Genomic DNA, 20,015 nt, shown 5'->3' on the forward strand with positions numbered 1-20,015 from the left:
TCTGTGCCTTTGTGAAATAAACTCAATCTTAACATTTCAAACCATATCATGTAATACTCCCTGCAAAGACCATATAGTCTATTTTCTTTAGGTAAAATTCAACCTGAAACTGGTTACTCGAGACTTATTGCCCATAAAAATATGCATACAGTCCAGTGACAACGTGGCATGATTCTTCAGTCATACTGCTATCATTGACTTTTGGCCACAAGCCTCTTGAGAGGGAAGACTGCTTCCTCTCTCTGTTCATGCTGGTTCGCCGTCACTTTATTTGGACACTGCACTGCTCAATTTTCAGCTATCTTCCACCGCATCCTGACTGTAACAACTGACCGGTGATTCCTAGTTACCAAGGAAAGCCATTTATTTGGATGTCCAAATTGAGCCGAGACTGACGGCTGGATGAAGCAGCAGCAAACGTGATCATTAGCGCAAGATTTCTCAAACTTTTTGGGTCTATGAACCCCTTACAGGAGAGCTTTTGTTTTTCCAAGGATCCTCTCATGAACGGCTATTAAACATGACTACAATGTGCTCCCTTAAATGCAATAGGAATTCAAAAGTGGCCTATTTGCGAGAAATAAGTTGTCATGTCATAATAACAAATGTATATTTTTAATTGAAAAATAGTTGTAAAGTTATCTGAATAAAATTTTATTTTTTTCCAGAAAAAAAGTTGTAATGAAGCCGTGTTTTGTCATGATAAAAAGGAAGAAAATAAGTCTTCCTATTTTTGAATGCACTAAATTTTATATGCACCCCAAAGTCATTGTATCTGTACCTTACAGTGACAATAGACTCTATTCTAATTCATTATATTTTCTAATTTTAAAAATGCAACTTTATTTTTATAATATTATGCCTTATATTCTGTAAAAACACATTTTCCCTTTGTTCTGGAAAAAAAACCCAGGATTATTCTTGTAATAATATGCCTTTTATTCTTAAAACCAAAAAAAAAGAACTTGATTCATGCAGGGTTGTCAGATTTATGTGATAAATCACAATCATAAAGGACATTTAGTTGGCCTAAGGTACGGAGGAGAAATTGGTTTATTACGTGTGTTTAATTGACATGCCAGTCCTCATATGTAGGTATGTACTTTTTAAATGATACAACATAATAATTTGTTGTAAATTATTTTGCGGACCCACAAGCTATAGCTCGCGGACTGCCAGGGTGTCTTCGGACTTCAATTTGGGAACCACTACATTAGATGCCTGTGAATTAACTGCTGAAATACAGTACCTAAATGATTAGGCATGCTCTTAATTGCTTTCGCTCCTCCATTTTAACCATCAAATTTACTGACAAGCCTGTGAATATCACCGATTTACCTTGGCCTTCAGCCCAGCTTACACAAGAGCGTGTCTGATCCGCGTTCGAGAGCCTCCCTGAGGCGGAAAACCGCCGACTGAAACAATCACTTTACGCGTCCAAGTGCACGCTGGGTCCTGTGACCAAAAGGTAGATTGTTCCTCTTGGCTGTCTGCACGTGCATGAACAGTCGAAAGGGGAGAAACCAACATGTCATCTTCCTTAAATGCTGCTTATGTTAACTGTTGTCATTGGTACAAAAAGGTCGGATTGCTGTTAATTTTGTCAGGCATGCTGAAATCTCCAGTCCGCATTACCCTGATGCTTTTGTGCTTGGCGTCAACAGACTCTGCAGTTTCAAGACAGGAATACGTCCCAACGATCAAATTAAAATGGGGGGGAAATATGCTTCATTGGAATATATGTCCCTTTAGAATTTGACACGCACATGCAAACACAGTACAGTTGGTCAGCCATTGTCGTTTTGGTTGTAGTAGTGGTTGTGAATGTGTACAGTGAACACTCGTTTTCGCGGACGATTTTACTAAAACATAATTGTTTTAGTATTTAGATGGAAACAAAAAAGTTTCCATATGAGCCTCCTGCCTCACTGCTGTGTTCTTGGGTAAACTAGTGAAAAGAATATTGTTGCTCTATAATGAAAAACATGTATGCGTCTCTATAAAAATAAGTTATGTTTGTAGTTTTTCACATTTAAACATGTTTGGGGATTTTAGAAAATCTGATTAACTGATTATACAGTATATTGTATAATGTAATAATTTTTCAGATACAAAGTCAACTTCATTTGGAGAAGCAGTACATAGGCTACAAAAAGTGTCACATTTTTATTTTTGTAATATCAAAATTTTTTTTTTTTGTTTTCATGTGACTATAAAATTAAACCAATGTATCTCACAAATATATATTATGTCTAAAAACTAAAAAAGTTATTTTTTTGTAGTTTTTATGATTTAAGAAAAAACAAACTGCATTTAGAGATTCAGTATAAATTGTGTGTTGTTTATTATATTTTGCATCATTTAAAAAAACAATTATAATAACTGAAAACTGTTTTTGGGGGGGGATGTGCAATGAAATTGATGATATTTTTAAATTAATATTTCAGCTATTATATTTTTCTGATACAAGTTAAACAGAATTTAGAGATACAGTACATGGTTCTTTGGATGGCAAAAAGTGTAAAAGTGTTAAATTTTTGTTCCTGTTTTTGGCTTTTTTTTAAAAAAAAAAATTTTTAAACAGTGTTTGGCTATACCAGCTTTCCATTAGATACTATTAGTCCACTATTGTCGCTTCGTTGTAGTACCGGTCCCAAATGCATAGACTAACCACTCGTTTTTACAGACTACTCATTCTAGCATTTAGACAGAAACAAAATTTTAAAGGTTAGAGTTATAAAATTAGCAATAATCCAACAGTGTGCCTCAGGGGTCTGTCCTAAATCCTCAATTTCTTCTTGCCAGTGTCGTGAAAACACATGCGCAAATGACACACACAACACACCACAAACCTTGGTATACAATCCGCACATTTGAATGAAATTAAATGTGAATTGATATGTATCCAACATTTTTTTAAAACAGCTGCAGAAACAATACAATGCAGACATAATCGTGGATTTTGCTGCTTTCCATCTGTGAAATAAGTCCCTCTGTGTCAAAGACACACAATGTGCACTAACATTGTCTGCCAACATAAACACCACACAACTTTTCGAACAATTGTTTTAGACAAAGCCAAATATTGGTCTCCAAGACAAACACAAGCAAAGATAAACATCCCACCACAACCATCAACACACTAATCTGCATAGTCTGTCAAACTAGCAATGGGGAATGACGATTAGAACTAAAATGACTGGCATGACTGACAGACTATCTGTCAAGTGTTGGAGATAGACACATTTAAGATGCGGACAGTGTAAGATCTTTGTCATGTTTGACAAGTACAAAACATTGTCGCAGCAGAGACAACAGACCACAGGTTTTCCACATCTTCACCGCGCCACTCATCAAGCCCAAAGAGCGAGAGCAAAATTACATAGCGGTCCCCGGGCTGGCATACCACAAGAATGTCCGTGGAGGAGGAATAATCTCGCTCGAAGTCCAAGGCTAAGATTTCCGGACGCGGTTGAAGGCAACATACATGATCTACTCTCTCCCTGGTCCACCACACAGACCTCCAGTACAGTTGTGATTTTTGGCATACCGTTCCTCTCCTAGTTATCATAGTGACAAGAGCACAGGGAAGCGCAGATCTTTGCCAAGGCATTTGTTGCCTTTGCAGTCTATCCAGCAATCTATTTTCTATACTGCTTATCCTCATTAGGGTCAGGGGTGAGCTGGACCCTATACTTCCGGACTCCAAATCTCTGCATTTATATGTTCTCCTTGTGCTTGCGTGGGTTTTCTGCAGGTAATCAATCTTCCTCCCACCTTCCAATAACATGCTTGTTAGGTTAATTGAAGAATCTAAATTGTCCTCAGATGTGAACATGAATGATTGTTTGTCTGTTTGCCTATTTGTGCCCTTCAAATGGCTCACGACCAGTCTGGGGTGTACCCGACCTCTCACGTAACGTCAGCTGGCTTGGTTCCGGCTCACCCACGACCCGAGGAAGAATGAGCGCTATAGAAAATGGATGGATCGAGTTTGACACCCCCTGGGGGGTTTGCCTAGAGAACAAAGTTTGAGGTCATTGCAGTCCTTTACTTCTTGTCTCTCCACAACAATTCATGGGTTCTTCTTCCTGTTCTAGATTCTCCTGCAAGGCAAGAACCCCGGCGTGGTTTGGGAGTACACACTGCCTCGCACCGAGAGGAAGCCAGACTACAGCTGGGGTGCGGTGCGCTCCGACTGTTCCGCTCCCTGTGCCGGAGGTGAGTAGGAAGACTTTGGATGTTGGTTTAATGCGTTTGCCCGTATACAGGCAGTGATCAGGTTGGATGGGTTTTGGCAATGCGAGCCTTCCCCAATTCTGCTGGAATGAGTCATAGTACAAGATGGATGCGGGGGCACAAATGGCAAAACCGGGTGTCCAAAATTAATAAGTACACAACTCGAGGGGAACAAAATGTGAAAAAGAGAAAAAAGGAAAACAATTTAAATATAAATCAATGCCCCTTATAATTGTAATTCCGGTGTCCAAATTGTGGCATGGGTTCATTTGCAGCATCTTGTTTTATTTTATTGGTCTGTAACAGTAAAATAAAACACGGCCCACATTACATTAAGAATGTGTGCCTGCATTGTACTTCTTACTTTCAACGCTAGGGGGTGCTGATTTGGCAATGAGTTGGCTTTAACAAAATTTAAGCAAGAGAGTAAGAATGTTGCATCATTGATTATTTTTTTCTTTTCGAGTGGGATCCATGGGGAAGTAGCCACCCCCAAATCCCTGGCTTTTTACTTGGTACCTGCAGTACAAAGATGAGAGAGCAGGCACTATCAAAGTGGCCCCCACATTCTTTTATTTTTTTATTTTTTTTTTGGTAGTAAACTAATTAGGATGGCATTGCATGTTTCCTTCACCCACCATCCCCCCCCCCCTCCCCCCCCCCCAAAAAAAACAATAATCAGAATTAATTTTCACGCCCTATAATTATTTTTTCCCCTTTTATTATTAACTGTTGGATTCATCAGTAGAGTGCTTACTAACCTTTATGGAGCCGAGACGCTTGTAAAATCTCACGGCACACCACCGAACAAAAATGTCACAACTAATATACCCTACATATTGATAAAATGTTGATCTTGTCTCTATTTACTCACAAACAGACTTAATCCTGGTGGAATCTGGACCTGTTTAGTTGAACACAACGCTTTAATTCTTTTGTATGAATGGCAATAGGTGGATACAAAGGTTCATTGGATCTGCTGCTATCTCGTGGAACAACCTATACAGTACTTGTAACACCACTATATGTCGCTGCCATGGCCGGATGGCCAAAGTTGCATTATTTTAACTAAATAAATAATACTTTTTAGACCAGTTAAGTAAAACTGGGGTCACTGAGAACTTACAATTATTCTTGTTTCTGTCCCTTCAGGTCGCATTTCTACCAAGGCAATTTGCCTGCAGGACCAGAAAGTTCACGTCAACGCCACAATGTGCAATCCGCTCACGAGACCCACGCTGGGCTCGCACCTCTGCAATATGCAGCCCTGCCCTGCATAGTAAGTATTTGTGTGCGTGTGTGTGTGTGTTTGTGTGTGTTCGTGTGCACGTGAGTGTGTATTTACACGTGTGCTTGCGTATGTGTGTGTGGTTTGCGGCTTGTGCATCCATGTTGGCAAATGTTGCGCTTGTTTTATTACAGGCTTGCGCACACTCGTTCATTGCGGTTGAGGGGAGTCTGCACTTTGTCCGTGGTCTTCCTCCTCTATCCCACTCTTTAATCTCTCCTCTGTTCCTTTTTGAGAAACGCACCGAGAGAGTTTGTGACTCAGGTCTGTACTTAACAAATCAATGGACGCGTCCCGCCATGGATCACGTTAATCACAGGCAGTGTTTTAGTAGTAGTGCCATGACACGATGCTGTTCCTATCTTGTTTTAACCAATAGATAAAGACATACATTAAAACTACTCAAACTATATTTAATCATTTGTAATCTCCTTTTAACCATGTCTTATTTTGAGACGATTGGGAGAATGTTGTTTGTTTATCCAACAGAAATAAAAAAATTACAAAAGCCTTTTGGCAGTTTTGGCATGAAAATGGTAGCATTTCCATGTTAAAAAGCATCATCTATGAAAATGTAATACAGTAATCGCCCGCAAATAAACTGATTCCTGCCACGAAATAGCGAGTAATGACGCTCACACTAAAAATGTTAACAATTGCCTATATTATAGTTTAAACCATAAAAATACAGCAAAATAAGATCCCAAAGCTCTTTAATATCATTTCAAACTGATATTACAACATTACCCTAAAAATGGCTTAGATTTCAGCAGCGGAAAAATATACACATCGGGGGAGACTTTCTCGTAACTGCTAACAAAGCTGGGCTAAACTTAGCTCCTGGCCGACATACAAATATCTTACAACAGCGGCAATGTATCACTCCAACAGACTACCTTGACACCAATTGCTACATTCCTATTAGTCAAGCCTTTCGCACCATCTTGTGGCATCATAGGGCGTTACAGAGGAGGGTACATAAGAGGGTACATAAACCGCGAATAGAAAGAAGACTGTGTGAGTTCACGATACATTTTTATGTGTGTTAAGTGCAGATGTGCTATCCTGCTAATTTGTCTGACAGAGTTGCACAACTAACAATTGTCAACTTCTAAACTCACATTTCACCAATGAGGGTATTCAAATGATAGTTTTGGACAAGTAGTACATTAACATACTCTTTCTGTAAAACCTGACATTGCCTACTACTGGCCTCGAATGCACATTACAGTGTTTTCACTTGTTTTTCGAGGTCTGTATTTATAGGATTGGGCTAACAGTGTTATCAGTAAGTGAAACTTTCTATACACAATGGACATATTTTACTACATAGTTTAAAGTAAATGCACACTAAATAATTTTGTTAAATGTCCAAACAAAAATATTCCACTGAATTAAAAAGGAATAAGAGGACTTTTTTCTATCATGCATATGAACCGGAGTGCTACATTCATTGATTTGGATTGTTCAGTACTGAACACTGGGAGCCTACCCCAGTGGATTTTGAGAAGCGGGGTACACCCTTGACTGCTCTCCAGTCAATCGCTGGGCACGACCACTCAAATTCATACCTGTGGACAAATGAGAGTCTTGGATGAACCTAACATGGATGTTTTTGGAATCCCATGGGGGAGAACATGCTAACTCCACACAGGAATGCCAAAGTTGAGATTCAAAGCGTGAACCTCAGAACTGTGAGGCAGATGTGCCGCCCTGCCTGGAAGCATTTTATTTTGGTTTGAAAACCATCTTTTGACGTGAACAAAACCTCCATAGATGCTGAGCCCACCCATGTCTAGACCTTGTGTGTCTAATGGAGTTGACTTTCAAAAAGAAGGGCGTGCATGCATGCAGACTCGATCACTGCGGTGGCGTTCAAGTTGAAGCAGCACCCCTATGAAAGGCTTTCCCTCTCCGGTGAGCGGCAAAGTCATTTACATGCGCGCTGCACTGAAGAGGCAGGGCACGGCGTTTTGGGGTCAGGGAGAGCACGAGCACTTCCACTAATGCTGCAATTATGCGTTGTGCGTCCAAGCCGCGAGGCCGAAATAGACATACAAAGCATGCGTCGGCTGGTCGGGGACGTTGCCGGTTGGCTCGGGCTGCCGCAACAAGTCCGGGCTGAGTGCAACGAGGCAGAGAGCAAACGGCCTCTGTTTCCAACACTCAAGACACTATTTCCTGCCACTAATCTTGGGCATTGCGTTTCCCTTATCTCAGCCAAAGGTATTAAAGAGTCCCGTTGCACGTCTTGACACAGCCTCTTTGTTTGGAACGGGATCAGAGTCGTATACAGTGAACCCTCGCCTGTTCGCATATTTTTCTATTCTTAGTAATTTGCTGAGAAAGTCAAGTATTCGCAGTAATTTTATGCATTTTTTTTGGAACTACAAGATTGCACCAAAGCCTAATAGAAAGTAGAAACGGGTGTCAAGGAAGTATAGTGATGAAATGATACATGAGAGACGAAGATCTTTGTATGTCAGGAGGGAGCTAAGTTTAGCCTGGCTTGTTAACATAATTTACAGAGAGTCTTCACCACGTGTATTTTTTTGCTTCTCTGAATGGATATTAAAAAACTCAAGCTAACAAACAACAGAGCTCTGGTTATTGCTTAGCAATTGATATTTTTACAGGTTGCGAAGGCGAAACTTCCTGTACATTCTTTTTTTTTTTTTTTTTTACAATATCAAATCATCTGTAAGGCATTTACTGTATTATTAAGGTTATGTTGTAAGATGAGTTTGAAATGTATTTTGGGATCATAATGTGTGGTATATTTACATTTTAGTCTATTAATATAGAACATGTTCAACATTTTTAGGGTAGGTGTCAAATACTCATATTTTTTCACTGCTCACACTCGAGTACTCACACTAGGAATAGCTCCAATCAGCAGTTATTCATGATAAACTTGCACAATAGAAATCAACAGAATTAATCCTGTCAAATAAAGTCACGGCACATTCTGTCATGTGTCTTTACTGTGATTGTTCCTCTCACCAATTAACAATGATAATTGTCACCTTGCACAATATAATTGAATGACACGTACAGGGCTATCCAAACTATGGTCCACGGGCCATGTACTAAAAATAACATTGAACACGGCCTGTGACCCTAATTTTCCCTGCCTCAATATATTGGCATGTAGTTTTGCTTGTCTCTTGCCTCCAGAAAGACTGAAGGACTCATGCGCGTTTGTTTAAAGCAGAATGAGTGGGGAGATTTCTTTTGTCAGGTATTCAGACTCTTTGTCTCTGTGGCGATGGGCAGGCGGGGTCAATAGCTTACACATTCGCACACATAAGGTACAAATTGATGCAAGGGGGGAAAAAAAAGGACGATTGCAATAGCGCAATGCATCAGACTTGTGCATGAATATTTCGGCTTCAAACCGAATAGCAAGATGAGTCCACAACAGGCTTATGTCAAATTGGGTTTCATCCTGACATTAAACACTCACTGCCTAGCGAGGCGTTATGGTCGACAAAGTAAATACAAACGGAACACTGCGCCCAGAACAAGTGTAGTTCACTTCATCGCAAAAGAAATACTGCCTTTTGACACAGTTGAAAAGCCAGCATTTTGAGAAATGCAGGAAATGTTTGACAAACTGTATGAATCACTTGAAAGAAAAAAAACGTCACAAATGGCAATGCACTTTACAACAGAGTCGAAGATGACATTAAAAGAAATCAAAGTATGTATGTGTGTAAAATTTCAACTCATACATGACACCGGCATTATCAGACAGATATTTTCCTGTGACAAATATTAAGAAAGTTATGAATCTTTAAAACCGGTTAAAATGCACCACTTTCTGGCCAATGTTTTAATGCAAAGACAATATGGGTTCAGAGTTTAAGTGTGACCTTCATTTGTTGAATCCGAGTTTAAAACTTTCCCAACTCAAAAGGCTGATATCATTCTAAAGCTTGCTCAACACAGAAACAGACAACATATAATAACGATGAACTGATGAACTTGAAGTAACTAAAGAAAGCCAAGCGCCCAAGTTTACAAAACAATGGTCAAGAGCCAAACAGAGTTTGCAGATGGCGGTCAGGTGATGTGTGGTTTAATTTGGCAATCAAATACGCATAAAAGAAAACAAAAGAGTCAAAAATGAAAAACACTCAATAAATTGTTAAAATACACAGGAAATAAATGAATATACCACAGTTAAGAGTGAGAGAATGTCAGGAAATGTCTGAGAATTGTAACGTGTACTTGCTCTATAGACAAATTTCAAAGTTGTGACAAAAACTAGAACACATCTTCAGTGGTGTCAAACTCATTTTTTAGTTATGGTTTTCCTCAGAGGGCTGTTATGACTGTGAGCCCATATAAATGTATATTATTACATATGCACAGCAAATTGATGCATAACTAGTTTTGAAGTCAGAAGTCGGTAGAAACTGTTCAACCAATACTCAGTTTATTTTAAAAGGGAGTTTGAGGAAAAAATGCTGATCTTTATAAGTGAAGACAGTTAGCAATTTTGGCATTTTAGCAAGAATCATGAAATCAATGCACATGATTTGCTTTCGCGGGCCACATAAAATGATGTGATGGGCCGGATTTGGCCCCTGGGCCTTGAGTTTGACACCTGTGTTCTATGTCATCAGTGATGCTGTTGTATAGTGTGGTAAGGTGAAACTGAAGGATTTCAAAGTGGCCCTTGCATCCTTCGATTTTTTTGTATGTGGCCTTTGGAGAAAAAAGTTTGGAAACCCCTGGACTAGAAATAATCCAGTCAAAAAGTCCATGGCATGCTTGGTCAAGCATGTGCATGTGCATTTGCTTGTGCAATGTAGTGTCCTATAATTACAGCTCCTCTCACCAGTTATTAATAATACCCGCTACTTTGCACAATACAAATGAGCACAATGATGTTGTAGTACAACTGGAAATAATCCAGCACAAAAAAGTCCACCACCCACTCAATGAGACACGGGCACACACAATGTACTGTACATGTCCTATAATGAATGGGATAGCTCCTCTCAGCAGCTATTAATAATAACCGCCACCTTGAACAATAGAAATAAACACAATGACTGAAATAATCCAGTCAATTCAAAGAAGTGCTTCATCGTGGGGCATGTGACATCCATTTCCTCTTAAACTACCAAAAATGGCTCTTATCCCTACTTTTATTGTGCGACGAGAGCCTTATAAGTTAGGCATTTTGTTTTTTCTCTTCCAAATTGTATCCAAAGAGTATTTTTTTTCCACACATAACGCGGCTGGCCTTCTTATCACTGCTGCATTTTGGCCGCTGACATGTTTTATTGTGCGGAGATTCCTGCGAGGCCCCGGACTGTCTCTCCAGGCCGAGTCAGTTCAGCCCTCCACCAGACACACTTAGACCTACTTTACACTTTAAACCCCCACACTGCTGTTAGTGTTTGGCCCTCAGGGAAAAGAGTGGTGACTGCGGTTCTCCGCAAAATCCTTCATATTATAAGTGGAAATGGGGATGGTATAGGGTTAAGTGCCAGCTTTACAAGGTAATTGTGAAGTTGAGAGCCACATGAAGACTTAAGAGTTTGGTTGAGCGCTAACTGTGTACAGTCAAGTTATTGGAGTTTGGTGTTTTATGGCAAGTCATCAAACTTTGTCACCATGCTTTGCCCACACACAATGATATAAACTCAAATGTTTTAGACCCTTTGGTCACTCATCTGTCGGGTATACGTGGTTCAAATTTGGTAGACATCAGACAAAATTTCGGGGGCTGAATTTTCAAATTGAGTAATGAGACTTTGGTATTTTATGGTGAGACGTCAAACTTTGCCACCATGATCCGCCCACACGCAATTAATTACAAAAAAGTCAAATTGTTCACAATTCAATGCCACATTACAGTGTAGTACATTCCTCTGTCCACAACGGCTTTGCAGCGAGTTTGGTCTCCAGTTCCGTTGCTGACGTTACACCAAGACACGGCAGTATATCGATTTTGGCGATGAAAAAGGGGGCGTTCCCAGGGCAATTAGTTATTTAACAATTGCTCCAAAACAGAATGACATTATTAAAAATGTAGGCCATCTCGATGCTATAGGTGCTTTAATGGCGAGTCATCAAACCTCGCTCCCATGATCCACCCACACACAATGATTAAACCTCAAAAACTTTGCACTTCAGTGTTGCCTATCTGTTTAGTATACTGTATGTGGGTCAAATTCGGTAACAATCAGACAAAATTTCTAGAAAGTGTTCATCTTTGAAGGACCCCTGGAAATGGCCCAAATGAAACTAAAAATGGCCGATTCCGACCAAAATGGCTGACTTTCTGTACATTCCCAGGCATGGCTTTTTTTTTCCATGTTGCCAAGTAAACATTTCCTCTGGTTCTGACTGACTGAAGAAACATAAATGAATCTAGGATACCCGTTGGCCTACCTTCAAATTCAATACCAAATGCAACACTCCGAAATAGTCGCTGGTCGTCTATCTCAAAATGTAGCAATTGCGAGATGCAAATTAGGGTGAGCTCGGCCGCGGTTTTGGGAAATTTTCCGTCGGTGATGTGTTGTTATTTATAATCTCGGACAAAACACAAAACACAGGGGAATAAAGAACCACTCCTTCACGCAGCGCTTTTCTCCCAAATTTTGTCTGCGGAATTCTAAAGAGAATGAAAAGCGCCTCCATGCCCCGAGGTCTTTTTTATTTTTGCGGCATCCGGAGACATCTGCCCCACTCGCCATCTGCCTCCTGCTGAAAATCCCGCAGTGCTCAGACCACTCGTTTGCAGTAATCTCTCCCTTGAGCTGCGGTGCCAACATGACAGCGTCTATTTTGGAGCAAAGATGCGAAAAACTTAAAACATCTGATGTCCGTGGATGTTCGTTTATTTAGTTAGTACTTAGTTAAGTTAATACAACTACCGGTAATAAGGATAGTTCACAGGTTTAATATTAGTTCCTGAGCTGTTTTACATTTACCGTGTCCAAAATTAAGATTGCATGGATCAACAATCGCTGAAAAATGTTCACTGGTCCTCTGATAATTGTGACCATACTTGTTTTACACTGACTGTCATTAAAAAACAGTAAGATTCTTGCGCCGCAACTCTGAAGCTACTTTAAGCATGACAAGGAAACATAGACTTGGCATTTTTTGGTTATGATTAAAATAAGATAATCAATAAGATGCTCGTTCTGACATACTGTAGCTGAGGAATACCTTGAACATTTGAGAAAAAGTTTGATAAGGTAAAGAAATTGTTCATCCTGGCTACCTTAAGACATTACAAGAAAAAAGCTGTACAGTAAAATTTTTGAAAACTGTTGCATTTTCTTCGATTACATTTTTTTTTAAGATGTACATTTTTGGAAAAAAGTTGCGTTTTTTGGGGGGGAAAATTCTTTATATTTTGGAAAAAAAAGTATGAAAAAACATAAATATTTGCAAGAAAAAATTTTGTTTTCAAGAAAAAAAGTTAGATATTTGCCCAAAAAGTATTCATCTTATGAGAAAAAAAACTGTGCTTTCTCTAGAAGAAAATGTTTTCTTTTTCTGTAGAAAAATACTTCTTGATTCAAGCAAAGCATTACACATTTTGAGATGAAAGATATAATCTTACAACAATAAAAAGTTATAAGATATAATACATATGAATGGATATAATCAGCTTGCTAGAAATTACCTGTTGACGTGCAAAATCAGTACAGAATTGCGACCACTGACAGAAGACAAAGTGAAAACACAAAATATTTATATTTTGGAGAAAAATGGCACTTTTTTTCTACATAAGTATTAATCTTAGGATAATTAAGTAATAAAGTATTTTTGAGAATTAAGGTCTTGTTTCTAATTTAAAACATTACGTATATTGTATATTTTTTAAATAAAATATGTAATCTTACAAGAATATAGTTATGCTAAATAACAATCAATATGAATGATCTTTTTTCAAGTTCATCTTAGGAGAAAACTAGCCATGTATTTTTAAGATGTACATTTTCAAGAACATATATTTTTTTCTTTTTTAACAAAAAAGTGTTTTGTTTTTAATTCAAAGGTTTGCATTTTTTCTGTAAAGATGCTGTATATTTTGAAATGTAAATCATCGTATTTTTAAGAAGAATGTAATTTCTTTAAAAAAAAAAAGAAATTTTGCAAGAGAAAAGTTACTATATGATAAATATGAATAAATATGATTAGCCTGCTTGAAATTTGTGTTGTTTTTTTGAGCACTGACAGAAGAAAAAGTGGACTTTCTAGCAACCTCTGCATTTTTTTTGTACCCTCTCAGCTGGTGGACAGGAGAGTGGGCGACATGCAGTCGTTCGTGCGGCGGAGGCCAGCAGAGCAGGACACTGCGCTGCATGAGGAAGGTGACCTACCAGCGGGAGGAGGCGGCGGCGCACTCCCTCTGCCCTGTCGTCTCACCGGGGCAGCTGCGGCCCTGCAACACTCAGGCCTGCCCGCCTGGCTGGAACGCGGGAGCCTGGACGCAGGTAAATTCAAAGCATGCAGCAACATGTCACACACCTTTCACGCTTTTCTGCAAGGGTGCCTTGCTGCTGAAACGATAAGTGTTGGAAACTATCCATCCATCCATCCATTTTCAATAACCTTTTTGTTAGAAAATGTCATAATTTTATGGGGGAAAAAATCATATATTTTCAAATAAAAAAATTAATTAAAACATGGTGACGTTTTGTAAATTTTTGGAAAATTCAAGAAATTATAAAAGGCAAAAAGTAAACATACACGCACATCATTTGCATACACGTTTGTCTCACTCATCTTCTAAGCTCTGCTGCCCTCAGCTGGACATTTCGCTAACTGACAAATTGCAAAAAATGATTAAAAAATATTAAATATATAATATATCACGTATAAATTTATATGATGAACCCCAAATTAAATGTTAATTATTATAAATTTTATAAATATTATATAAAAATTATGTAAAAGTATTGTTAATCATTCTTAGATCCCTTGAAACATGCAGCATATAAAGTTTATTATTATTACTTTTATTACTGATAAATATTTTTTTCAAGAAAATAGTATTTCAAAAAAATTATCCGTATTTTTTAAAGAAAAAAGTTATTTACTTTTGTGAAATGATTTTAAAATTTACAGAACATTGTAATGTTTTGAAAAAAATAGTCATATTACTGTGTACTTTAAATAATTATATTTCGGGCTAACATTTTTTTGAAAATTGGGGAGAAAAAAAAAGTCACAATGTTATGAGAATGAAGCCAGATTGTTGCAAGAAAAAGTTGCACATTTTTGAGAAAACAGTTGCATAGTTTCATGAAAATGCATAATATTATGAGCATATTTTAGCTGTCATATTTTTAACTGAGAATGAAGATGCATTAAGTCAATGCAGGATTTCACACACTCGTTTTTCTGTGTGCACTTTTTCAGGGAATCTGATCAAACGTGATGCAGGTCACGTGGGGTCATGATTCTGCTTTAAAAAAAGAGAGTGAGAGTTGTCACTCAAGCTGTCAATCTTTATGACAGTGGTGGGAGTGTTTGGTGAGTTCAGGTAGCTGTGAAAGGCATTCTCCTTGGAAAGATAAGTGAAAGCTTTCAGTGTCAAAAGCCCTGCTGGGATGAGGCACCTTGTATATTTGTGTGTGTGTGTGGGGTGGGGGGTCGGGGGGGTGTTAGTGGGGTGACGTATGGTCTCATAAAGCATCCCTGATGAGCAGTTGCGCCTTTTTTTCCCTCTGAAGTTTACTGCGTTGTTACGTTGCCAGATAATCTGATTTTTGGAGGTCACATTCATTTGTGAGCCATGCCAGTTTTGTGTTTAATGTTTGGGTCCATAATGGAGCCTCAGTCAAGCAGGGACCTTCTGTTTGATAGTCCTGCTTGTGTTGAATTATCAATGCAATTACTCGTTCAATTTGCCAATTGATTATTGAGTAGAAAATGTACTGTAGGAAGAAGGCAAAACAATGCTATATAGTGTGTGTATATATATACTGGATAGATAGATAGATAGATATTTCAATTTTTCTTTTTTAATAAATCTGTAAAATTTTCAACAATTCCGTTTTTTTCTGACAATATGGAGTGCTCTGTGTACATTATTGAGGAAAAAAAATGAACTTAAATGATTTTAGCAAAAAAACAAATTGCAAAAAATCATTAAAAAAAAACCTATGACGAATACAATTAATGGATTCAGGTTTCCCTTCCTCCCTTCTGGAGCCAGGCCTGGAGGTGGGGCTCAAAGGCGACAGGGGGATCCGTGGTAATGTCTATTCAGGGGTGCTGGAGAGGAGGGTCCGTCGGGAAGTTGAATCTCAGATTCAGGAGGAGCAGTGTGGTTTTTGTCCTGGGCATGGAACAGTGGACCAGCTCTACACCCTTGGCAGTGTCCTCAAGGGTGCATGGGAGTTCGCCCAAGCAGTCTACATGTGTTTTGTGGACTTGGAGAAGGCGTTCGACCGTGTCCCTCGGGGAGTCCTGTGGAGGGTGCTTTGGGAGTGTGGGGTACCAAACCCCCTGATACGGGCTGTTCGGTCCCTGTACGACCGGAGTCAGAGTTTGGTCCGCATATCCGGCAGTAACCAGTATCGGACTCGTTTCCAGTGAGGGTTGGACTCGGCCAAGGCTGCCCTTTGTCACCGATTCTGTTCATAACTTTTATGGACAGAATTTCTCGGCGCAGCTGAGGCGTAGAGGGGGTCTGGTTTGGTGGCCTCAGTATTGCATCTCTGCTTTTTGCAGATGATGTGGTTCTGTTGGCTTCATCAAGCCGTGACCTCCAACTCTCACTGGAGCGGTTCGCAGCCGAGTGTGAAGCGGCTGGGATGAGAATCAGCACCTCCAAATCTGAGACCATGGTCCTCAGTCGGAAAAGGGTGCCGTGCCGTCTCCAGGTCGGGGATGAGATCCTGCCCCAAGTGGAGGAGTTCAAGTATCTCGGGATCTTGTTCACGAGTGAGGGAAGAATGGAACGGGAGATCGACAGGCGGATCGGTGCAGCGTCTGTAGTGATGCGGACTTTGTATCGATCCGTTGTAGTAAAGAAGGAGCTAAGCGAAAGGCGAAGCTCTCGATTTACCGGTCGATCTACGTTCCTACCTTCACCTATGGTCACGAGCTGTGGGTCGTGACCGAAAGAACAAGATCCCGGATACAAGCGGCCGGAATGAGTTCTCCCTTAGAGATAGGCTGAGAAGCTCGTTCATCCGGGAGGATCTCAAAGTAGAGCCGGTGCTCCTTCACATCGAGAGGAGCCAGATGAGGTGGCTGGGGCATCTGATTCAGATGCCTCCCGGACGCCTCCCTGGTGAGGTGTTCCGGGCACGTCCCACCGGGAGGAGACCCCGGGGACAACCCAGGACACGCTGGAGAGACTACATCCTTCGGCTGGCCTGGGAACGCCTCGGGATCCCCGCGGAAGAGATGGATGAAGTGGCTTGGGAGAGGGAAGTCTGGGTGTCCCTGCTAAAGCTACTGCCCCCGCGACCCGACCTCGGATAAGCGGTAGAAAATGGATGGATGGATTTCAGCAAATGGCTGCAATATAACAAAGAGTGAAAAATTTAAGAGGGTCTGAATACTTTCCGTACCCACTGTGTATATATATATATATATATATATATATATATATATATATATATATTTATATATATATTTTATTTTTTTTAAACTTTAAAAAAGTTTTATATTTTGGAATTTTCTTTTTCGAGAAAAAAAGTGGCAATCTTTCAAGAATGAAGTTGTATTTCTTCAAGAAATAGAGTGCAACCTCTAACTATGAAAAGTGCATTGGAATGGTGTATATTTGGGAATTTTTTTTTTACTATTACAAGAATGAAGTTATGTGAACCACTAGGATATTTTCTGGGTGGGTTGCTTTGGAAGTTGATGTAAAGTAGTCCAAAAAAGTGGAACACACATACATTTAAAATCCAACCTCAGAGAATCACAAGCAAGGTTAAAAAAAAAAAAAACGTGCGGTCCACATGTTCACACCACTAACCCCGCAGAGGACGCCACCTGTGTTTCACCACGTCTCCTCGCTCGCAGTGCTCCAAGAGTTGCGGCCGCGGACTGAGGAAGCGAAGCGTGTTCTGCCAAAGCGGCGACCCCGGGACGGCAGCGGCGGTGGTGCCCGACAGCATGTGCAGACAGAACCAGCGACCCAAAGCCCAGGAGAGCTGCGTCCTGCGCCGCTGCCCCAAGAACGACAGGCTCCAGTGGACGCATACTTCCTGGGGAGAGGTAGGAACAGGGATTTAATGTTGACCCCCTTCAAATATGGAGGGCATGGCCTCAAAATAATTTCTCCTCTGTGGACCAGCATGTCAGGCACAATGCATACGTACATATTATGCTGCATTACACTGGGAAGGACATTTCACTTCTCCAACTAGGAAATGAGATTGGAATGCTCTTTTTTGTAGTTGTAAATTGCAATTTGATCAAAATTTTGTCTTTTTTTTGTTTTTTGAAAAAGGCGTATATTTTTGAAGATTAACTCATTTTTGTGGGGGTGGAATTTATTTTTTTCAGGAAAAGAAGTCATAAATTTCTTCGAGAAAAAGATCTGGAAAAAAAGTTGTGCTGCAGTGAATGTATTTTTCAAAGAATATGGTTAAGTATTTTTGAGGGGGGGAAATGCATTGTTGTGAAAGTAAGTTGTATGTTTTAGAGGTAAACAAGTCAAACTCCAGCAGGTAATTTCTTAAGAATTTAAAAATTATATATTTTTTTAATTCCTCTTTTCAAGAAAAAAATGTTGAGGAAATTCCCAACCAAGGAAAAAAGAAAGTGCATCTTTTATGAAAAGAAAGGTTATTTTTTGTTTTAGGAGAATACAAAAATCAAGAAAAAAATTATAATCTTAGGGAATTTAAATTGTATTCAGCAAGAAAACTATATTTTTATATAATATTAAATAAACATTAATATATTTTTAAAAATATTTTTTTGTGAAAAGAGTCTGAATATTTGAGAAAATCACAAATAGTTTGGGAAAATTAATAATCTCTGACAATTTTTCTCAGAACATTCAGATTTTTGAGAGAAAAAAATATGCAGTAAACCACCTACTCAAGTTTTTTTTCATTTATGTTTTTGTGCTCTTTCTGAAATGCCCAAGATGATGCAAGATGACAACAAAGCCTTGTCAAAATAGGAAAGTAGTATAATAAATTGGTGCTAAGGAAATGTGTTGAAGTAATACATCCTGACCGAAGGAGAAGCTTTGTGTGTTGGGGAGGAGCTAAATTTAGCCTGGATTGTTAGTGGAAGTTACAGAGAGTCTTCATCACATGTGCATCTACACGCATACTTCTGGTGCATTTTTCCAAATCAAATCACCTGTAAGGCATTTTTTTAATTGTTCTTTTTTAAGGGTAATGTTGTTAGATGAGTTTAAAATGATATTTAACTGTTTAGGTATAATATTTGTGGGTGTATTTACAGTTGAAAACTATTTGTACTTGCAATTCTAAACATTTTTGGGAGGGGTCATCAATTACTTAAGGGTTTTCACTGCTAGGTGCCTATCCCCCCGTTGGTGTTTTCAGTGTATTTTTGAGGAAAAAAATATATTTTGTGTATGACAATACATTTATATTTGGGGGTAATGTTTTTCCCCAAAATAACGTAGTATTTTTCCAGATTTTGCTTGTATTTTTTTAATTTAAAAAAAGGTCTATAGTTCAAGAAACGTAAAGAAATGTAATATTTAGAGAATAAAGTAATAAAGGAAAACATTTTTTCAAAGAATTTTTCAACCTCCGACTATGAAATGCAGATTGGAACAGCGCATAAAGCTGGCGTTCCTACTTGTAACATTGGGGAAAATCAATGCGCCCTGACTTCACAGAGATCAACAAATTCTGAAATGTATGATTCTTATGTTTTAGTGCTCCAAGTCATGCGGTCCGGGCCTCCAGAAGCGAGAGCTCCGCTGCGGGGAGAAAGATTTCCAGGGCAGGTAAGAACTCTTCGCAGTGATAAGATTTTAATCTACGCAAATCCAGTGAGAAGTGTCCCATTCGTTGGTGTTCCCTCTCGTCGCAGGTTTATGGAGTTTCCCGCGAGGAGATGCAGGAACCTTGCCAAACCCTCAGCGGATCTCCAGCAGGGCTGCAACCGAGGACCGTGCCCCGAGCTGGCCCAAGTCCTGGCGGGCAGGACCGTCCCCAGCGCCGTGGTGTCAAGCTGGTACTCTTCTCCATGGCAACAGGTACCCATTGTCAAAGTGACACAAACACAAGGTTAGAAGCTGAAGAAGTCAGTTGACAATTGATGTATGGCATCAGTCAAACGTTTCAACACACCTCCTCATTCACTAGCATGGGAAAGTGTCTCCTCACATTTTCCTGCTGTGTATGTGATGAATACTAACAAATACAGTTTTGTAGATAACATCATCAGTTTTTGTCTACAAAAACTAACATCATCAGTTTTTGTAGATAACATCATCACAATATCGACATTGTCTGACCGTTATGAACACAGATTTGAACGAGAATAA

General features: G+C 39.4%; 1 protein-coding gene across 2 annotated transcripts in view; it reads left to right on the forward strand.

Annotated features, from left to right (window-relative positions):
- Positions 1-20,015, forward strand: part of adamts18 (ADAM metallopeptidase with thrombospondin type 1 motif, 18) — a 95,872-nt gene that overhangs the window by 72,117 nt on the left and 3,740 nt on the right. For both annotated transcript variants that reach the window (XM_061765305.1, XM_061765316.1), the window contains 6 exons: positions 4,101-4,221; positions 5,392-5,518; positions 13,797-14,001; positions 17,555-17,749; positions 19,402-19,472; positions 19,559-19,724. In XM_061765305.1, coding sequence (XP_061621289.1) covers positions 4,101-4,221; positions 5,392-5,518; positions 13,797-14,001; positions 17,555-17,749; positions 19,402-19,472; positions 19,559-19,724 — 885 coding nt within the window. The remainder of the gene's footprint in view (positions 1-4,100; positions 4,222-5,391; positions 5,519-13,796; positions 14,002-17,554; positions 17,750-19,401; positions 19,473-19,558; positions 19,725-20,015) is intronic.

Source organism: Phyllopteryx taeniolatus, chromosome 2, assembly GCF_024500385.1.
Source record: "Phyllopteryx taeniolatus isolate TA_2022b chromosome 2, UOR_Ptae_1.2, whole genome shotgun sequence".
Classification (NCBI taxonomy): Eukaryota; Metazoa; Chordata; class Actinopteri; order Syngnathiformes; family Syngnathidae; genus Phyllopteryx; species Phyllopteryx taeniolatus.